This window comes from Sycon ciliatum, chromosome 8 (assembly GCF_964019385.1).
Source record: "Sycon ciliatum chromosome 8, ocSycCili1.1, whole genome shotgun sequence".
Taxonomy (NCBI): domain Eukaryota; kingdom Metazoa; phylum Porifera; class Calcarea; order Leucosolenida; family Sycettidae; genus Sycon; species Sycon ciliatum.
This window is the reverse complement of record NC_088650.1, coordinates 2,982,212-3,000,164: the sequence shown is the minus strand read 5'-3', so window position 1 is coordinate 3,000,164 and position 17,953 is coordinate 2,982,212. Positions and strand designations below refer to the sequence as shown.

Sequence of the window (17,953 nt, the reverse complement as noted above, 5' to 3'; positions counted from 1 at the left end):
CTGGCGAGGCAATGTTATGTGCATAGCGTCAAGATGTACAGCGTCTTATCACCATATTCAGGTGCGATCTCACTCTCGGCCAGCAAACCATAGAGTTGACGCGGGCGGCCACCACGCGAATGAATAGTTAATGACATGCTGAATGCAAACAAAACTAGACTCCCGAACAAAGCGTCGACCAGCGAGTGCAGAGGCCGGTAGTGACTGCGGAGCAAATGGAAGCATAAGCCGTAATGCACTGATCGGGCCTCAAAAGGAGCAGGCAGGCCTTTTTTGTTCAACATATGCCTGACAGAAAGATTAGCACGGCAGGCACAGATCCGTCGGCATGAATGCGTGCGTGCACACGGAAACCATGACTTGCCCCCGGCGGGGCAAGGGTAGGTAGTGAGTAATGACCGACCATATCAACAGAAAGCAATTTGCTTGCTCTATTCTATGTCACCCACAGGCAACGGTGGTGTCAGAACCTGCGGGGCAGGGTGCACCAAAGCACCTTGTAGTGGGTAGTCAGAATTCAGAGGCATTGAAAACTGCTTTCCGTTGGTTACGTGGTATGTCGAATGTTCCTCACCGCACGCCCGCGCAGCAGCTGGGGCGTCTCGTCCCCTCGGCGGTAGCAACAGCTGCTCTGCCAACAGTGATCCGATGGACAAGTATCATCCCGACTGATAAATGGTCTTCCGGATGATCAGCTACGCTATCAAGTCTGCTCTGGAGACGCGGGGTGAATTCGGAACTGCCACCGAGATTTCTGATAACGGTGGCCACGATTTCTAACGAACTGCTCTGGCCAAATTGCCAAGCGCAACGTTTGCGCAACTCGCGAACCGTGACATTACAATGATTCCCACGCGGTATGGCCCGCATAGCGGATGGGCCATCTCGTCCGCCCAGCTGTGACAACCGCTGCTCTTTCAACACTGATACGACGAACCCGTACGGTCCTGAACGACAACTGGGGTTAGGATGATGATGATGATGATGATGATGATGATGGGCGCGGCATAACTGCTCCACTAGTAACAGGGGAAAATGTGTAGCCACTCCCATGCCAAACTCAAAGTCGTATCCGCACGGCCCAGTTGATAAATGGATAGGGCTTCGCCTGTCGCTCTGTTGCCAGAGTTGGAGCTAAATGCAAGCACTATGCTGAACGTGCTGTGTACAATGGACACTTGGAAATCACTGCGACGACAACCAGCTGCAGTGAATTATTCCAGTTTGCATCTTGTCTTGAGTATCTTGGCGACTTGTGGCTTTAGTAAGTGAGTTGAGTTTGATATCTACTACTGTGATACTGGACACTGGATACTGTAAGTCTACAAATTATCAGCACAGTTTAATTTTCAGCATCCGCAGGCCAAAATCCTTTTCGGCCCCATTAAAATTCAGCCTATACAGCTCCTGCCTGTATATCCTGTCATACTGTATAATGCATGTCACAATTTCAAACAAATCCATCCTGACAACTCTCAGCTCCATAGGCACATCAGGGCCACTTCCATGTCCTTTCCAAACTCTCCTATCATGCCTTGGAAACGCCACAACAACTCAATCTAGCATTCTTTTCAGCTTCTTGCTCAAACTCAACCGATTTTGACAATTCTTACTGCTCTGAGAAGCTGAGGTCCATGCACTTTTTTATGCCCATCCCGCGTGCCCCGTGCTAAATTGAAATGCCCTGGTATTTTCCAAAAAAATACAGGGTCTGAAACCAGAAAATTCGCGCTTACTCTGTGCCGTGAGTTCCTTGTTCATCTCGTTGCCTCTACTGCTCTAGGTTCATCTTTGTCCTGTCATTTTTGTCCTATCATCTTTGTGAGGAAAAACCAACATCTATCCTGTATATCACAGTTCATTTCACCATGGTAGTAGAAGACACACCGACATTTATTTTTCGGGGGGATTACGAGTGCTTAAATTGCTGCTTATGTTCCGGAAAATACGATACGGAACTAAGGAAGAGAGAGAGACAGAGAGAGAGACAGAGAGAGAGAGAGAAGAGAGAGAGAGAGAGAGAGAGAGAGAGAGAGAGAGAGAGAGAGAGAGAGAGAGAGAGAGAGAGAGAGAGAGAGAGAGAGAGAGAGAGAGAGAGAGAGAGAGAGAGAGAGAGAGAGAGAGAGAGAGAGAGAGAGAGAGAGAGAGAGAGAGAGAGAGAGAGAGAGAGAGAGAGAGAGAGAGAGAGAGAGAGAGAGAGAGAGAGAGAGAGAGAGAGAGAGAGGGAGAGAGAGAGAGAGAGAGAGAGAGAGAGAGAGAGAGAGAGAGAGAGAGAGAGAGAGAGGGAGAGAGAGAGAGAGAGAGAGAGAGAGAGAGAGAGAGAGAGAGAGGGAGAGAGAGAGAGCATGTTAAACAAATATGTGTGATTTGTGCCTCTGTTTTTTTCTGACTCTCTATGAAGGAGGCCAAGCAGCTGCAAGCAGGTAAGTGACAAATCAATTCTCAAACTTCTTTTCCGCCAAAAAGTTACGAATGACCAGTGATGCACACGAATAGTCGAATAGTCATAAAGTTCGTTTGAAGAGCTGTACAATCATGTTCTATGTGTGGCATGCATGCTAGTTTTGTACGAGTACATGTGGACCCTGCGCTAACGGCAGTAGAGCTAGGGCCGCTGCTACAGATTACAGTACAGCGGTTACCGTACGTGTACTTGACGACGAATCCAGCCTGTGTGAGCGCGCGCCAAACAGTTAGTAGTAGTAACAATACAGTGCCGGCACTGTAGTACAGTTGCAAAGGACACGTGTAGTTGTACGAGTACAGTGCGTGCACTGTACTGTTGCGAAGTGGGAACCCATAATGCCTTCTTCTTTACTACTTTAGTTCGGTCCAACTCACCCCTCTCTTTCACTTTGAAGAACCGCCTGGACATCCAGTTCGTTTTTTGTGATGGCTTCTGGCACAGCTGGTCGTAGCAGCTCCGTTTAGGAGCACTCCGAGAAAGTTGATGGAGGCGCAAACATAGAATGCAAACTCTGCGAGACGAAGCTCGAGTTCAATGGCTCGGCTACGAGCTCAATGCGGAAAAATCTTCCCCGACGGCATGTTACTTGCTCGACGGCTGTAGCTGCCACGGATGCGAAGGTGTCCCAGGCGAAAAGCGCAGACGCAATGCGGAAGTTTCTGGGCCGTCAAAAATTTCAACGAATACTAGAATATTCGTTCGTTGACAGATTTGGTATTTGGTAGAGTATTCGTTCTTGAAAACTGGGTTAGTGTGCATCACTGGTTGGAATACTATTTAGTATCCAATCCCTCTCATATTCACACTCAGTCAGGGCAACAACGACTGGCTTTGGAGACAATGTGTTACTTCGAGTAAATGGTCTAGTAATGCAAGAGGTCGAAGAGCTGGCAAGCAATGCTAGGCCGCTAGCAGCAACTTGCTCATGATGAGCAGCAACTAACGAAGCAAATGTCCAGTTGGAAGCAATAGAGCTGTATGTCCCCAAGTAGTACCATTAGCAAGAAGATATGATGGCAGGGTTCTAGCCAGGTCAAAATAGTAGGGGGGCATGGGAGACAGTTACCCCGTAACCCATTTTGCATTTTCCGAATTTGTCTTGCCATGCAAAATTCAATGTACGGGGCAAACCCCCGACTTCACAACAGACAAATGTGCCTTTATGAACCCTCCGGTAGTGACTATCCACTATACGTTTCGTTGAATGGCATCAAAAAAGCCCGAGGGTAAATAGTAGTGTTGCAGCGAATATTCGAATAATTGAATATCTTGGTTTTTTTGCGCTGCACAGAATATTCGAACGTTCGAGTCAGAAGTCGAATGTTCGAAATGCTATACTTTGTGTACAACTTTCCGTACAATGGCTTAATTCGCTCATCGCAGCACGCTCGCTGCGTTCTTGCATCGTAGAATGTGCAACAGTCACTGCAATTGAGCAGCAAACGACATCGTCAACATATTGTCGCTTACCGCTAATGCTGCCCACTTTGACTTACGCGCTGTTTGTAGCTTGCACCTTCGCAAGAAATACTTATGTTCTTCTTCGTAGTTTGTAGCAGTTCCTGGTTAGTTTCGAATCGTATCAGTCCGCTTTGCTTAGTTTCGAGTCGGTAGAAATCCGTGATGTCGGATCGTAAAGCTAGCTCCGTGTGGGAGAGTTTGAGAGACTTGAGACTTCTGTTTCCTTCGCAATTCCACAAAATAGTTAATCCTGCGCATGGAACCCGAGGATGTCGTCTTCTGCCGCTCCGAAGTATATTAGGCTCTTCCTTCGAAACATCGTTGACGATCCATTTTAGGAGACTCAGTGCAACATGGAATCCAAACTGAAACGAATAAAATTTTCATGTACTTGCAACAAAGAGTTACATCCAGAACAGTCCAGTCTACCGAGGAGAACTTTGTATTTTTTTGTCGCGGAATTCAAATCGCGTTTTCTCGACTTTTCCACAAAAGCTGTGGTCATGTCTTAGCACGCGCTGGCTCAAATAAACAAGGAAGCATAGTGTGCTGAAATGGGCTCGTCTGTATGGGTAGAATAGTAGAATATTCGTTCGTACTGTGCATATTTGTTAGAATATTCGTTCGTGATTTGCTATTCTTTGCAACACTGGTAAATAGTGATTATTGGGTGAACAGGGCACATTTTAGTGCTCTTTTATTGCTTGTTTTTTGGATGAATTGGGCGTCGCATTCGGTGCGAAAAGTGGTACAAGCATGGTGGTACTGGTGGTACCGTGTGTGACGCCCCTGGACTCTAAAAGCCAGTGCCTCGACTGTAGCAACACCATAACAGGTGTCTCCTGTCTGCCAATATTCTGGTGATGGAGTGGTTATTGTGCGGGAAGCAATGCCTTTCAGACACACCGTAAAATTGGGACTCAAGCGGGCTTTCTCAAAATACGAGTGCATGCAGTGAAGATGCACTCTCACTTGTTTTGCATTCCTGTTGCCTGTACTGTATGATTTCTTGCTAGTAATACAAAAGAAACAACAAACTGTAAATGTCACCTGCAGTTACACAACATTTTTGATGTGTGCTGTGCTTATCGTTGTGCCCAGGAGATACTGCTGTTCTGCCAAGTATCAGTGAACTCGAAGCAGCAGAGCAGGAGGCAGCCCGGTTGGGCGGTACGACCGTCATCCATTTCCTACACGTGGTAATACTTGGTGCGGCACGCGTTGGAAAGACCAGCTTGCTGAAGGCGTTGCTTGAGAAGATGCACAATGAGAATGAACTCAGCACACCCGGCATGCGCACGTCCTACGCAACTACAAACATCTCTGATGACTGTCGATTCATCGAATGCCCAGACATGCCAGATGCTCTGAGTCGACTCTACGTCATCACCATGATGTGCAAACCATCCACTTCGAATCATCCCCAAGACAAAGAGACAACACAAGATGACAGAGAGAGAGCCCCAGCAGGAGAGGATCCTGTGGCTGGGACCCATGCAGGACCTATGGAGGACAGCAGTAGCAGCAGCAGCAGCAGCAGAAGCAGCAGCAGCAACGGGCCAGCAATGCGCGAGGAAATCCACGAGACCATCACAGGATTTCTCAACGCAGACCGGGTAAAGTACATCTCTGACCGGGCCAACACGCCCAACTATACCGTCATAACATTTCGCGACCTTGGAGGGCAGCAAGTCTACCAATCCGTGCAGCCCCTCTTTATGGCCAAAAACACAGCCTTCATTGCCACATACAACTCTTCTCTGAATCTTCTAGAGACCCTTCCCAAGTTCGATGAATTTCAGGTCAGCCGAGAAGAATGTATCGAGCGGGCCACTCTACCGGCCAATGCGACTCGCCTAGACCAGCTGCTCGGCTGGCTCGACATGCTGCTGCTGAATGCGAAAGCTGACAGCAGCACAGACCAGAGTGCTGCAGATGATGTGTTTGTAGTGGGGTGTCAGAGTGACAGGTGGAACAAAACCGATTTGCCTGATCCTTGTAAGCTACTTCAAGAGAAGATAAAAGGTACGCGGTACCAGAACCTTGTCTGGAACGACACTTCGCACTTCAAAATCGACAACACCAGATCCACTGGAAGTGCAGCACAAGCAGTTGAGCTGCAGCGATTGAGAGAGGCCATCATCGACCGCTGCCAGAAGAGCCAACGTAACATCCCTGTTCCATGGCTCCGATTCTGCATATCCATACACACGCTCAGGCAGGAGGTCACTTGGCCTTGGATTTCCTTCAAGGAGGCAAAGTTCATAGCGAAGCAAGTCAAGGCTGTTCCACATGACTGCAGTGACCGGCAAATACAGCTGCTGCTGAAGTACTGCCACGAAGCAGGCCACCTGGCGTACTTCCCAACTTTCAAGCTGAAAGACACGGTCATCCTGGAGCCCCAGTTCATCCTGGACTGTGTCAATGCCTTTGTCTACATGAAGCCTGACCGAGACATCACAGTGCACGAAGCGCGGTGCTATCGTTCTGGGTTCATGACGGAGTCCCTGGCACGCAAAGCTCTCAACAAGATGTTCGAGGGTCAGTCTTACTGCGACCATGCTAAGGCGTGGCAAGCAGTCAGAGCAAGCAGTGATGGGTTCAAGCTCATTTTTGAAATCCTAGAATGGCTCTCAGTCCTGGTAATTGTGCAGGATGAGAGGTCTGCTGAGCACGAGTTTATTGTACCTGCAGTCGTCCTGGAGATGGGCACGGACCCGCAGACGCCTTGTTCCTGTGCCTATGTGTCCTTGAAGAACGCAAACCGAGATGAGTTGATGCACTTTCCCGTGTTCCTGTACTGGCAATGCGTGGTGGAGGTGCTGCTTAAGTCACACATGCGCTCGGTTGCCACGCTGTCACGGTGCAGCGTTCGCCTTCGCTGGAACAGCGATTGGCCGTGGCTGCACCTGCACTATACACGCTACGGCTTACAAGTGTACGTCGAGTGCAAGGGCCGACACGGCGGCAGTGGAAAATCTACGCTGGATGAAGTCAGGGCAATCGTGCTCACAGTGGTACGGAAGTGGGGCCTGCAGGTCGAAGTGATCAGCACATTGCCATGCCCCTGCGGAGAAACATCGGGCGAGGAGTGTTTACATCATGGCTTATCTACGTGCCGCGCGCCAAGCTGTGCGCACGCCTTGAACGCTTCCACCCTAGTGGCTGAAGACTACCCACTGTGTACACGTTCAGAGCCGGATGTACAGATGATCCGTGAGCAGGCCATGTTCTGGCTGGGCCTTGACCAGGTGAGAGACTTGACCTGATTGAATTCCCGCAGCTATGCAAAAGAAGTTACGTTAGTAGCGCCTGCCGCTAGCTTTACTTCATATGTTTTTGTGTGGGGGGGGGGGGGGACGAACCATGAGACAAGTTCCACCAGGCCTTATTGTAATTTTGTATATCTCTGTTCAGGACGAGAGTTCTTCACACACAAAGTTTCACCATGTCTCTATTGTCTTAAAAAGTGTCACGTATTCCCGTCATATGGATGAGAAGATAACCATTTTTTGCCTAGTCTGACTTCGGCGATTATGGCTTCTGCTTGTGTGTCTGCATAATATGTGCTTTTTGTTCGTGTTTATTTACATGTATGTGTGTGTGCATGTGTGTGTGTGTGTGTGTGTGTGTGTGTGTGTGTGCATGCATGTGTGTGTGTGTGTGCATGCGTGTGTGTGTGTGCGTGTGTGTGTGTGTGTGTGCGGGTGTGTGTGTGTGCGGGTGTGTGCGGGTGTGGGCGTGTGCATGTGCTTGCGTGTACTTGATCTCTTGCAATACCTACAGGATGCATGTGGAAAGCTGTTTGACCTGAGATCGGCCTCTCTTCCTTCAGGTTAGTTGGATGCACAATACAAACAGATCTGGTACTCTGGTACCGTGTTTGCATACCTACGTGTGGGTGTTTGCATATGCTGCACCTGCATTTAAGGTTCGACTACATCCAGCTTTGTGTCTGTCTGTGTGTCTGTGTTTGTGTGTGTGTGGGGGGGGGGGGGGGGGTCGGCTACTTGGAGTTGTGTTGTTGTACCTGCCACCTTTGTTGAATTCAGGGTTTATAATTATACTTTCTATTTGAGGTATACATACCTGTTCACCATGGACTGCTTCTGGCTAGATTAACTCTTGTGTAATCAATGGTCAGGCACGTAGCACGCATTGGGGCACAGTGGGTGCGTGCCCCCCCCCCCCCCCCCCCTAATAAGTTTGACCTAGGTTCAGCATGCACATAATGACTATGAATGACATGCACCAGCCATCCTACACATATGCAGCCATGCACCTCCTTCCCTCCCCCACCCCCTAAAAGGGGGGGGGGGCTGCTGTGCTCCTGATGGCTCTATTGAAGGTTATATCAGATTCAATCTGATTTGGCCACCCATACTAGCAGCGAGTATTACCTTCACTGGGAGCTGGGGTAACTGCAGTTGGATCCTGGGACGGATACCCTGATGCCGTAACCCATTTTTCTACACCTTTGTTCGATCAGAAAATCCCTCTTCTGGCAATCCTCATTTACCAGCATCAGAAGGAACACTCTGCCCAGTAGCAGCATCACAGCCAGTAGCCACCTCAGCAGCGACAGGCTCAGTGGTAGCGTCACTAATAGCATCACCGGCTGTGGCATTACTAGTAGCATCACTGTTAGCAGCAGCAGCAGCCTCAGTAGCATCAGTAGCATCTCCAATAGCAGCAGCACTGGTAGCAGCAGCAGTCCTTGCTGCAGTAGCACTTTCAGCAGCAGCATCACCAGTAGCACCTTCATCAGCAGCACCTGCAGCTGCATCAGCAGCGACTACAGGTATGTACCTGACTGGGTGTTCATAGTGTATTTTAGATACACATTTGACCAATTTAGCACAATAATTAATGGCAGTCACTTTTCCAGCGCCACCACTTTGAATAGGACTAATGACTAGCTAGATCTTTGTCGGGAAAAAGGTTTTTCTCATAAATGCACTCAGGGCCTATTTTTTAGCGGAAATGGCTGTAAACACAGCCGATACGTCATAGAATTGCTATGGGGTCGCGGTCATATTTTGTCGCCCTGAAGCGAACATCGTCCGTGGAACCGGTGGGTCGAAAATCGTAACTTGGCCAACAAACTTTGTTCATTTTGGAGGAGTGAGGGGTCCGTCCGAGTATGAAATGAACCATGTTCGTTTCAGTGGCGACAATAAACTTCTGCAACAAACCGTGTGTGCGTGCCCACGTGTGTGTGTGTGTGTGTGTGTGTGTGTGTGTGTGTGTACATGTATTCGCTGCATCTGGATGTGTGTGTGTGTGCATGTGTGTGTGTGTGCGTGCGTGTGCATGTCTCTTGATCACTCCAATGGCACGCCGTCTGTTGCCTTGCAGCAGAAGCCTGTGCCAGTGTGGACAGTAGAAGCGGTGGTCACGGTGCTCGTGGAAGCGGTCATCACAGCGCTGGTGGAAGCGATGGTCACGACGCTGAATTCATGTCACTTGGTGCCATTGGGTTAGTGAAGGCTATCCTCGCAGGTTTATAAAAAATAGGTCAAATACGTTGCTTTGGAGCTGACCAATCAGCCGCTTTCATTAACGAAGCGTTCAGGGTAATGGAAACACTGACAACACACTGTCTGCACATTTAGTGAGGGTGTCTTTTCATCACATAATGCTGCGTCGCATTTTAAGGCTTTACTGTCCACGGGGGGGGGGGGGGGCAGGCACTCTACTATCCACGGGGGGGGGGGGGGTGCGCGCTCCACCGTGTCCATTGGAGGGAGGGGCTCTCCTGTCCACTGAGGGAGGCTCTCATGTCCACTGAGGGAGGCTCTCATGTCCACTGAGGGAGGCTCTACTGTCCACCGAGGGAGGCTCTTCTGTTACGGCCCTACCTAGAACGTGGACCTGCTTCTATTTTCTTTTTTCGTGCTGTTTTGTTCTGTATACCACTCTGCGCTGCAGTGGAAAGACACTCGATCAGATTGCCGACTGGCATGCGTTTGTTAGCTCGATTGAACCGTTCATCGGTAGAGAGGAGGAAGGCGACGAGAGAGGTTGGTTGCTTTTGGACACCGTGATTCATGTGTATTTCAATAATGCCGGGTGGTGAATATATTTTCTCCAGCAAGGACACGGCAGAGTTTTAGCCGTGTGTATGTAGCGAATTATGAGTAAACGTAGTTTGAAGTAGTTCTAGGGTCAACCTTATTCTCTGGGAGTGTAGGAGCTGTTCGATTGCAGGCGATTTTCGGAGAAAATGAGCGTGAGGCTGGTGGCCTAAATTTCCTTTGTATTTGAACATTCACAGTGACATCCAAATAATGCTGTGGTTCAACCAGATGAAATTATTTTCAGAGCCAGTGAGTTCCCCTGAGCTGCTTGAATTGTTTTGCAATACCCTCTTGTCACTGTATGCACGTGTATGTGTAGACTTTGATGAGGAGGTGATATCCTTGTACATTGTTTTTTAACCAGTGTTCCTATTGAAGTCATGTCCCCTAAGAGTGGTACTGACTCCTGAGTATTTTATTGTTTTTATATCCACGGCTTGCCTTGGCAACCCATCAAGTGCAGCATCAGCTGCAATGGGCATACGTAACCAAGTCGACTTCACTGCTTGATGCAGGTTGTTGTCAACTTGTTGTGTGAACTGGTGTTCTACCTCTGCCGATCATGACTCGGGAACGGCTAAGCTCACCTTCGCAATCATTTAACCCTTTACCGGCAGCACCATACTTGAATGAGTCGTAAACGACGCATATGACATGCATGCTAAAACCATACCTGGTATAACAGGAAGCATCAGCCCACGGGGATTTCCCGTGGCCCTCACACAGCCTAGGTATGATCCTATCCATAGCTGAAGAGAATCTACGTGTACCCCATTTGATTTCATTGAGAACTGCGCGATCGAAAACTTGCAGAAATACACGCGCACCGACAATGCCGTCTGCCTCCGTCAAAACGTCGTCAGGTGCATTTCCTCTTTCGTAGTGAGTTCCTGTCATCCTCAGATGACTTCTCCGACGAGGACTTAGCAGACCTTCACTCTAGGACCCACGACAGATAGATAAATACTTCGTTCCACTGAGCCACCGATGCAAGCGAATTTCAAATTGCGAAGTGGAGCTCACGCCAAGTAAATTCTCACGCAAATATCGGGTGATGCACCTGGAAGAATCTGATGGTGCTTATGATGGGGAAGCCATGGAGAGTGATCCCCGTGTCGACAGTCTCCCAGAGACGGAATTTTAGGCCATCGACTTTCTACCTACCTGAGTGACGGCAGCGCAGCGCGACTTAAGCACGACCTTACGGAGCCATCGGACAGCGATTTTGGGGTGATGCTGCTCTCAAATGTGAGCGAAGCACGGCCACTGAAGTCTGTGATGGCTATGGCGTTCGTTTCCGCTCCAAAGTCGACTTGTTTTGGCAGTATCATATTAATGTCGGAATCTGACAATTTGCATTATGTACAATTTCCCTGTTTAGACGGATAGGTGACAATTTAGCAGTGTATGTGTGTGGTATGTGAAAATAATTTTTTACATGGTCAAGAAGTAGTACCAGACTTGCAAGAAAACATAACTTACACATACAACATGTGGCCTCGTTGTGAGTTATTGGCATCCTTCTCAATCTTATGGATTTCATATACAAAATACACTTGCCGGTAAAGGGTTAATTATGTTTACGTTAAATGAAGCTGTGTAGAAGTTGGTTGCTCCCACACTGCAGCGCTATTCCCGTCGACCTGACTTGACCCGTGACTGACTCACGGTTGACTGTTTCAGTGTGGGAGCAACTAACTTTCTTATATGATTATCACCAAGGTCGCTACCACGCTTTCGTGTTAAATGAAGCTCATTGTTCTTAAATGAAGCTGGTTGTTCTTCAGTGTAGCACATGCATCCACACAATCCACACCGTCCAAATGAACACTAGGAAATTTTAGAAACGAACCTTTTCGTTCCCTTCCCTTCATGGTCTCTCACATGGAGTAAAGCAAAAATAACTAAGACAGCAATTCTATAGGAAAAGAAGTGAGGGAGATAAACATCCCGCTACAAGTGTGAAAACTGAAAAGTCAGCAGCTAAAAAACAGTGTCATTGTTCTTTTCTGCCCTTTCTTCTGGTGATGTTGTAGCAAACTGCGGTAAGGCGGCTGTGCAGCTAGTGACTCCAGAATACACAAACTACTACCCCAACGTGCTGAAGTCGTTTCATGAAAGGAATAAAGGTAACATCCGAGGCCCAGGCAAAGGAGAGAACAACCTCTTCTGTATCCTGCTGTATCTGATGCAACAACGTCCGAGCACAACCGTCCAAGAGCTGTTTAACCTGCTGACTGATAATGCCAAGCATTCCCGGCGCCATCTTTTCAGGGCAATCAAGTGAGTTGCAGGCTGAGTGTGTGTGTGTACATGTGTGTGCATGTGTGTGCATGTGTGTGTGTGTGGGGGGGGGTGTGTGCACGCGTGTGTGTGTGTGTGTGCACGCGTGTGTGTGTGTGTGTGCACGCGTGTGTGTGTGTGTGTGGCGGGGGGGGGGGGGGAGTGGCGGGGATAGTTTAGTGATTTGCAGTGGAAGAAGGTTGAGGCATCAGATCATGTTACCATGGTTTCAGCACACCTGTGTATAAATAACACCTATGTATAAAATATCACCTGTGTTTTAAATTAAGACCCCTTCGAATAAAGACCCCCTTCGAATAAAGACCCCCTTCGAATAAAGACCCCCTTCGAATAAAGACCCCCTTCGAATAAAGACCCCCTTCGAATAAAGGCCACCTATGTATAATGACCACCTTCATGTATAATGACCACCTTCATGTATAAACTACTTCCTCCGCATCATTAAAAGTGTCGCTTCCCAGAGCGATTTTTCAAAATTATTTTGTCCGCTCAAAGGGCAAAGAAATCAGCTAGAAATTGAGGCAGATCATTGTCGACGGACCAAGCTTTAGTTTGTGCCCCCCCCCCCCCCCCCCCCCGCTTCGCTGCACTTGCCGATAAGTTCGACGTCTTCATCAGAGTTTGAGGCAGACCCTTCAGCACTCAACAATACGCTGAACAAGACGCGCGTTCAAATTCAGGTCAAGAGACTTCGTTTTCAAGCGATCCATGCCTCCAGGTGGCAGGCGATGAAGGCAAGCTAGCATTTTTCAAGTACACTGTAACGACCTTCCAGCGGGATAGGGTAAGCAGTTCCACACCTTCTTTCCTTGGCAAGCGCTTCGCTGATTTTGTTGGTGTTTTCAGACCTGCTACCTTCGCAGCAACATGCGCCACAAGTAGCGCATTTTAGGAATTTGAGACCACTTTGTTCTTGCCATCGTCACCTTCAGCAGTTTGTATTCAGGAGAGATACCAGGATTCTTATACCCGAGCTTGCAGTCTTGACAAATGCCCACGCAAACGATGTGGGACGGCACGAACTCCAGAAAACGAAATGCGCTCTGGGGCGGAATAATGCGGAGCGCGATGAATTTGCTTGTTGCGGAAGAGAGCTCCGACAAAGTTCGTTACCACCACGGCTTCAGTGACAAGTAGACATTGCGCAGGAAGGGTCATACCAGTGTTCGAACACAGAAAACAGCGATTCCAACAGTCTGACTAAGACGAGCCAAGTCACAAATATTGCGATGTGCGAAGCGACAATTTTAATGACGCGAAGGAAGTATAAAGATCACCTGATGAGTGCCTGAGATGGCATGAAACTTTAAGTTGTGACTGATCAAGCCATCTGTTGTTCTGACTAGTGTGTCACGGCTCTACCTTCCCGGTATCGAGCTCTCTTGGATTTCAGCTGGAATTCACAACAGTGTGTAAAGATTACCTATGTATAATGATCACCTTCATGTATAAACTATAAAGATCACCTGTGTGCTTGAGAACGTTGGTGCGTTTCGAGATATCAAAATTTGGCAGGCAAAAGAAACAAGCCATTCAAGCTTTGCACTCGATGTCTGTTGTGACCGGTCGACAGGGAGCACAAAAGCCAGCTGAGCGCCAGCGATAACAAGCCCAAAGTGGCTTGTTTGGGTGTGACTGCGGCGGCCTTTAGACCACTTGTGTATAAAGATCCATTAATGGTAAAAATGGTCACCTGTATGTAAAGGGTACGTGTGTATACGGGTATCAGTGGTCTCTGCACCTTCGGGTTGTGGTCGGTTGGTTTGGGTTTGGGGTGGTGGGGGGATTGTTGTTCACTGAACCACAGATCTTGCTATGTTCAAGCTAAGTTGCTAAATACATGCCAATCAAAACATCTGATAATTGGCCTAATACTGTAGAACGTATAGTTTTTAACGGGTAAAGAAATTAGCATTCTCTGAATCAGGACCAATTGACAATGAAATATGTTAGTGACCCGAGTTTCAGAGTTTTAAGAAAAAGAAGATGACTAGTACTGTACTGTAGTATCTGCTAAATTTCAATTGACGCGGCAAAACTTTAGCCAAAACACTCCTTTCGTTTAAATCACTAAAATATCACCTGCGCTTAAATTGGACCTCGGATGGAGAGCCAAGGATTAATTTATAAAAAAATAAAGGACCCAGGAACTACACGTTACGCTATAATAGGGAGGTTTAGTCCCACGTAATCCGTGGGTACTTTACGTGGGTGTACCACGTGATACTCAGTGACCCACGTACAGACGTTTTCTGATTCACGACATACCGTGTATGGAGGCTCACCCACGTTCCGCCAGAACGTGGGTGAAAATCAGAATGGAGCGCATTGTGCGAGCTGTGAGGGTGCTCAGCTGAAGAAGTTTCCGAAGCACGAAATCAAAATATTGAATGAGCTTCTTAGGCCGGGGTAGCTTCGTCTTTGACCAGGTTTTGGCCTTTAGCTTCATGCTTTTGTTTGTTCCGTGTGACTAAACACAACATTGCAACGTGGGTGCCCTTCATCCACTTTACGTGGATCACCCACGTACGCGTTTCCGTTACGTGGGAACTAAACCTCCCTAATGTCCACTAACACCACCAGTTACTAAACAATCAGCTCATGCGATAACATTGCACGACACTGACCTACGGTACTGACGTTATAATTAGCCATTTTATCATTTTACAGTAACAAGTGAACTGTTGAGCTACAAGAAAAGTTAGCCTAGTTCTATTAGAAACGTGTGTGTTGCTGTGCTCCGTCTCTGTCTTTCGTCCGGGTCTTTGCTCATCCATTGTGCACTGTACCATGACAATGAGAAGTTCACTCTGCCGCTGTTTGACCTGTATCGTGTTTGTTTGCCAGGAATGCCGAGTACTTGAAACAATAAGCAGGAGATGAGGCCTTGTCCAGAGATGGCAGGGGGGGGGGGGGCAAGCGTCTGCTCTCCGACCCCCAGCCGCTCAGTGCCTCGGCCGGATCGGATTAGCAGCCTGGCCGCCCTCCGGGCAGCGTCGTGGAGCCTGATGTCTTTTGACCGGAGCGTTCGTCCTAGGCATCCTGGGCGCTGTGTGTTTTCATTGCCAGTTGGCATGTGTTGCTGTGATCAGCTCGTGTCATTTTCCTTCATCATGAATTTACACATAGCAGTGATGTTTCTAATGTCTTGAAGTACACTAGAAACTCACATGCTATTTTACTTTGAATTGCAGTTAGTAAATTTTGAAAATAATAAACTATCACTTTTCAATCCATGTCAGACAATCAGGGAAGTTTTTGAAGCTCCTCTCATTCCCGCCATTAATGTAATAAGAATATTAAAATTTCAAGACACGCTTGCGTGAGCCTTTACTGAAACTTGACTAACGATATTGAGATCACCATGTCTCTGTGCGTTGAGCCAATCCACATTGATTTCATAGAAGCCTAACCTATATCTTTGCAGACTTGATTTTTGTATCCAAATTCAAGACTGAAGATCTCACCAGAACTTAGTAGCAGAATGCGGTTAATGCGTTGAAATAGGCTGGGAATTTCTCGGTTCTATGCTAGTAAATACAAATGGCATTGCCTTACTCTTTTTGCTGTCATCGGCTCACTGCTGATGAGATATAACAAGGTGGAAACAGCTGGCTGTCTGAGATTTGAGTATGTTTTGTTTGTTTTTTTAAATTGTTGAACACCTCCCTTTGGTGTCCCAGCAGCTGAGACTGCTGTTATCACCACCATGTCTTCACCCATCCACCTCCCTTTGGTGTCCCAGCAGCTGAGACTGCTGTTATCACCACCATGTCTTCACCCATCCACCTCCCTTTGGTGTCCCAGCAGCTGAGACTGCTGTTATCACCACCATGTCTTCACCCATCCACCTCCCTTTGGTGTCCCAGCAGCTGAGACTGCTGTTATCACCACCATGTCTTCACCCATCCACCTCCCTTTGGTGTCCCAGCAGCTGAGACTGCTGTTATCACCACCATGTCTTCACCCATCCACCTCCCTTTGGTGTCCCAGCAGCTGAGACTGCTGTTATCACCACCATGTCTTCACCCATCCACCTCCAATTCTAATTGCAACGCTTTACTATTTTAAAAACACTCAATCACTGTATGACGTCATTGTTGATGTTCCCGGCTATCATTGCTGTACTCTTCTCTGGCCCCTGTGTCTGTTGCAGCCATGATCACTGCATGCTGCCCCTTACCACCATTTTCAGCCTAGCATCTGATACTGTCGTACTGATACTATAGTGCGTTTCAAAAGTATAGACCTCTAGACTTTTTTGAATAATTCAAATTTGTTTGAGTTTTTGAGAAATTTCTTCGGAATACATGTGTCGTGGCTGGCTGATCGTCCCTATGTGTTAGTTATCCCAAGCCCGTTTGCACAAAGTATATGTGCGCAGCTCTTGGTAGTTCCACTCAGGCGTACCTCAGACCCAAAGCACGGAGAGAAGTCAGGGTGGCGGAGCCCTCAGGTCCGATAGTAAAGGAACAGAGGAACAGTAAGAAACTACAAAGTCAAAGGCCACACAGGCTCAAGCGGACAAGTCCGCTTGAGCGGTAGCGGAACTCCTATAAAGAAAGTCTAGAAAGCTATAAAAGAGAATAAGACTAATACAAGACTCATACAAGACTAATCGATATCTGGCTAAGTCAGCGAACTTATACTAGCTGAAATCTATGCGAGCGGCCACGAAGGGAAGGATCGAGCAGGCCACGGCTGTTCAAAACTCGCGAAAAAGCGACATGAGGCCCCCACGGCTGTTAGCTGCACTTGGATCGCGGCAACTTAGTTTTCTGCACGTGAACCATGAAAAATCAATGCATGCTCATGCATGTTCATGCATAACCAGTCAGCTGGCCTGCTCGCCCACGCATTTGACAGGTAACAATTCCATCAAATTTGAGATAGCTTCGTTCTAAGTCTCAAAACAGTTCTAAAGTCACCAAACCACGCTGGTAATCGATGGCTATTCAATGTTAACATCTTCAGGAAGACTTCAGCCGTTTCCCTAGAGTTTGGGCATCGTTGCCGTTGTTTTTCACGGTGTTCTTCTTCCTCCTGTCTGGAGCTGCAATTGCATCCTGGAATTATTTGAAAGGTATTTCGTGCGGGCTATGGGGGGTTCCAACAGGCATAAACTGACATCGCTATAGGATAACTGGTAACTTTCACCCTTCAAGGAGGTAGAGCAATGAGAATTTTTTTGTGGCGGTCGTCCAATTTTTGTGGCGGTCGTGGCTGTATTTGTGCACTTCCAAGGCTTTCATTCTGCTTGATACTACTCTCTACTGTATGGGAATCGTTGTTTAGGCACATGTAGCTGTCTTATTTGGTAGATCTGCTGTTTTCAATCACTTGGGACAATTTGTCTAGCCTATTTTGTCTTTCGTTCGTGCCATCTATCAGTTTTGTGGGGTGCCTTGACCTGTATTTGTGAAGTTCTCGAGTAAAGACCCTAATTCTTGACTGGAGTCACGTCTTGAATTGAATTTGCTGGGCGAGCCCTCGTTCACGCAGTTGTCCTTATCGTAATAGTCAATATCTGCTTGCTGGACGGACTAGCGGCTAGAACAGGGATGACCAAATGGTCCAAGTGTGTACTAGTACACGATTATTGTTTCCATCATCGTGAAATCAGCGTTGTGGAATTGCAGCC

General features: G+C 47.8%; 1 protein-coding gene across 2 annotated transcripts; it reads left to right on the top strand.

Moving 5' to 3' along the window:
• Positions 1-2,327: 2,327 nt before the first annotated feature.
• On the top strand, positions 2,328-16,013 carry LOC135823891 (uncharacterized). Of its 2 annotated transcripts, none has more exons than XM_065336762.1 (8): positions 2,328-2,423; positions 5,030-7,179; positions 7,715-7,763; positions 8,418-8,729; positions 9,290-9,407; positions 9,860-9,951; positions 12,045-12,291; positions 15,160-16,013. In XM_065336762.1, exons 1-8 carry the CDS (start codon positions 2,396-2,398, stop codon positions 15,182-15,184), a joined length of 3,021 nt encoding a protein of 1,006 aa, XP_065192834.1. In that variant the 5' UTR covers positions 2,328-2,395; the 3' UTR covers positions 15,185-16,013. The 2 variants fall into 2 exon arrangements, with proteins under 2 accessions (XP_065192834.1, XP_065192833.1); XM_065336761.1 differs by having other exon boundaries at positions 9,287-9,407.
• The last annotated feature ends 1,940 nt before the right edge of the window (positions 16,014-17,953 follow it).

Coding starts and splice junctions, on each gene's coding strand:
- LOC135823891 (XM_065336761.1), top strand. CDS start 2,396: ATGAAGGAGGCCAAGCAGCTGCAAGCAG. Junction 8,730..9,286: donor TGCATCAGCAGCGACTACAG/GTATGTACCTGA, acceptor GTTGCCTTGCAG/CAGAAGCCTGTGCCAGTGTG. Junction 9,408..9,859: donor ATGTCACTTGGTGCCATTGG/GTTAGTGAAGGC, acceptor TCTGCGCTGCAG/TGGAAAGACACTCGATCAGA.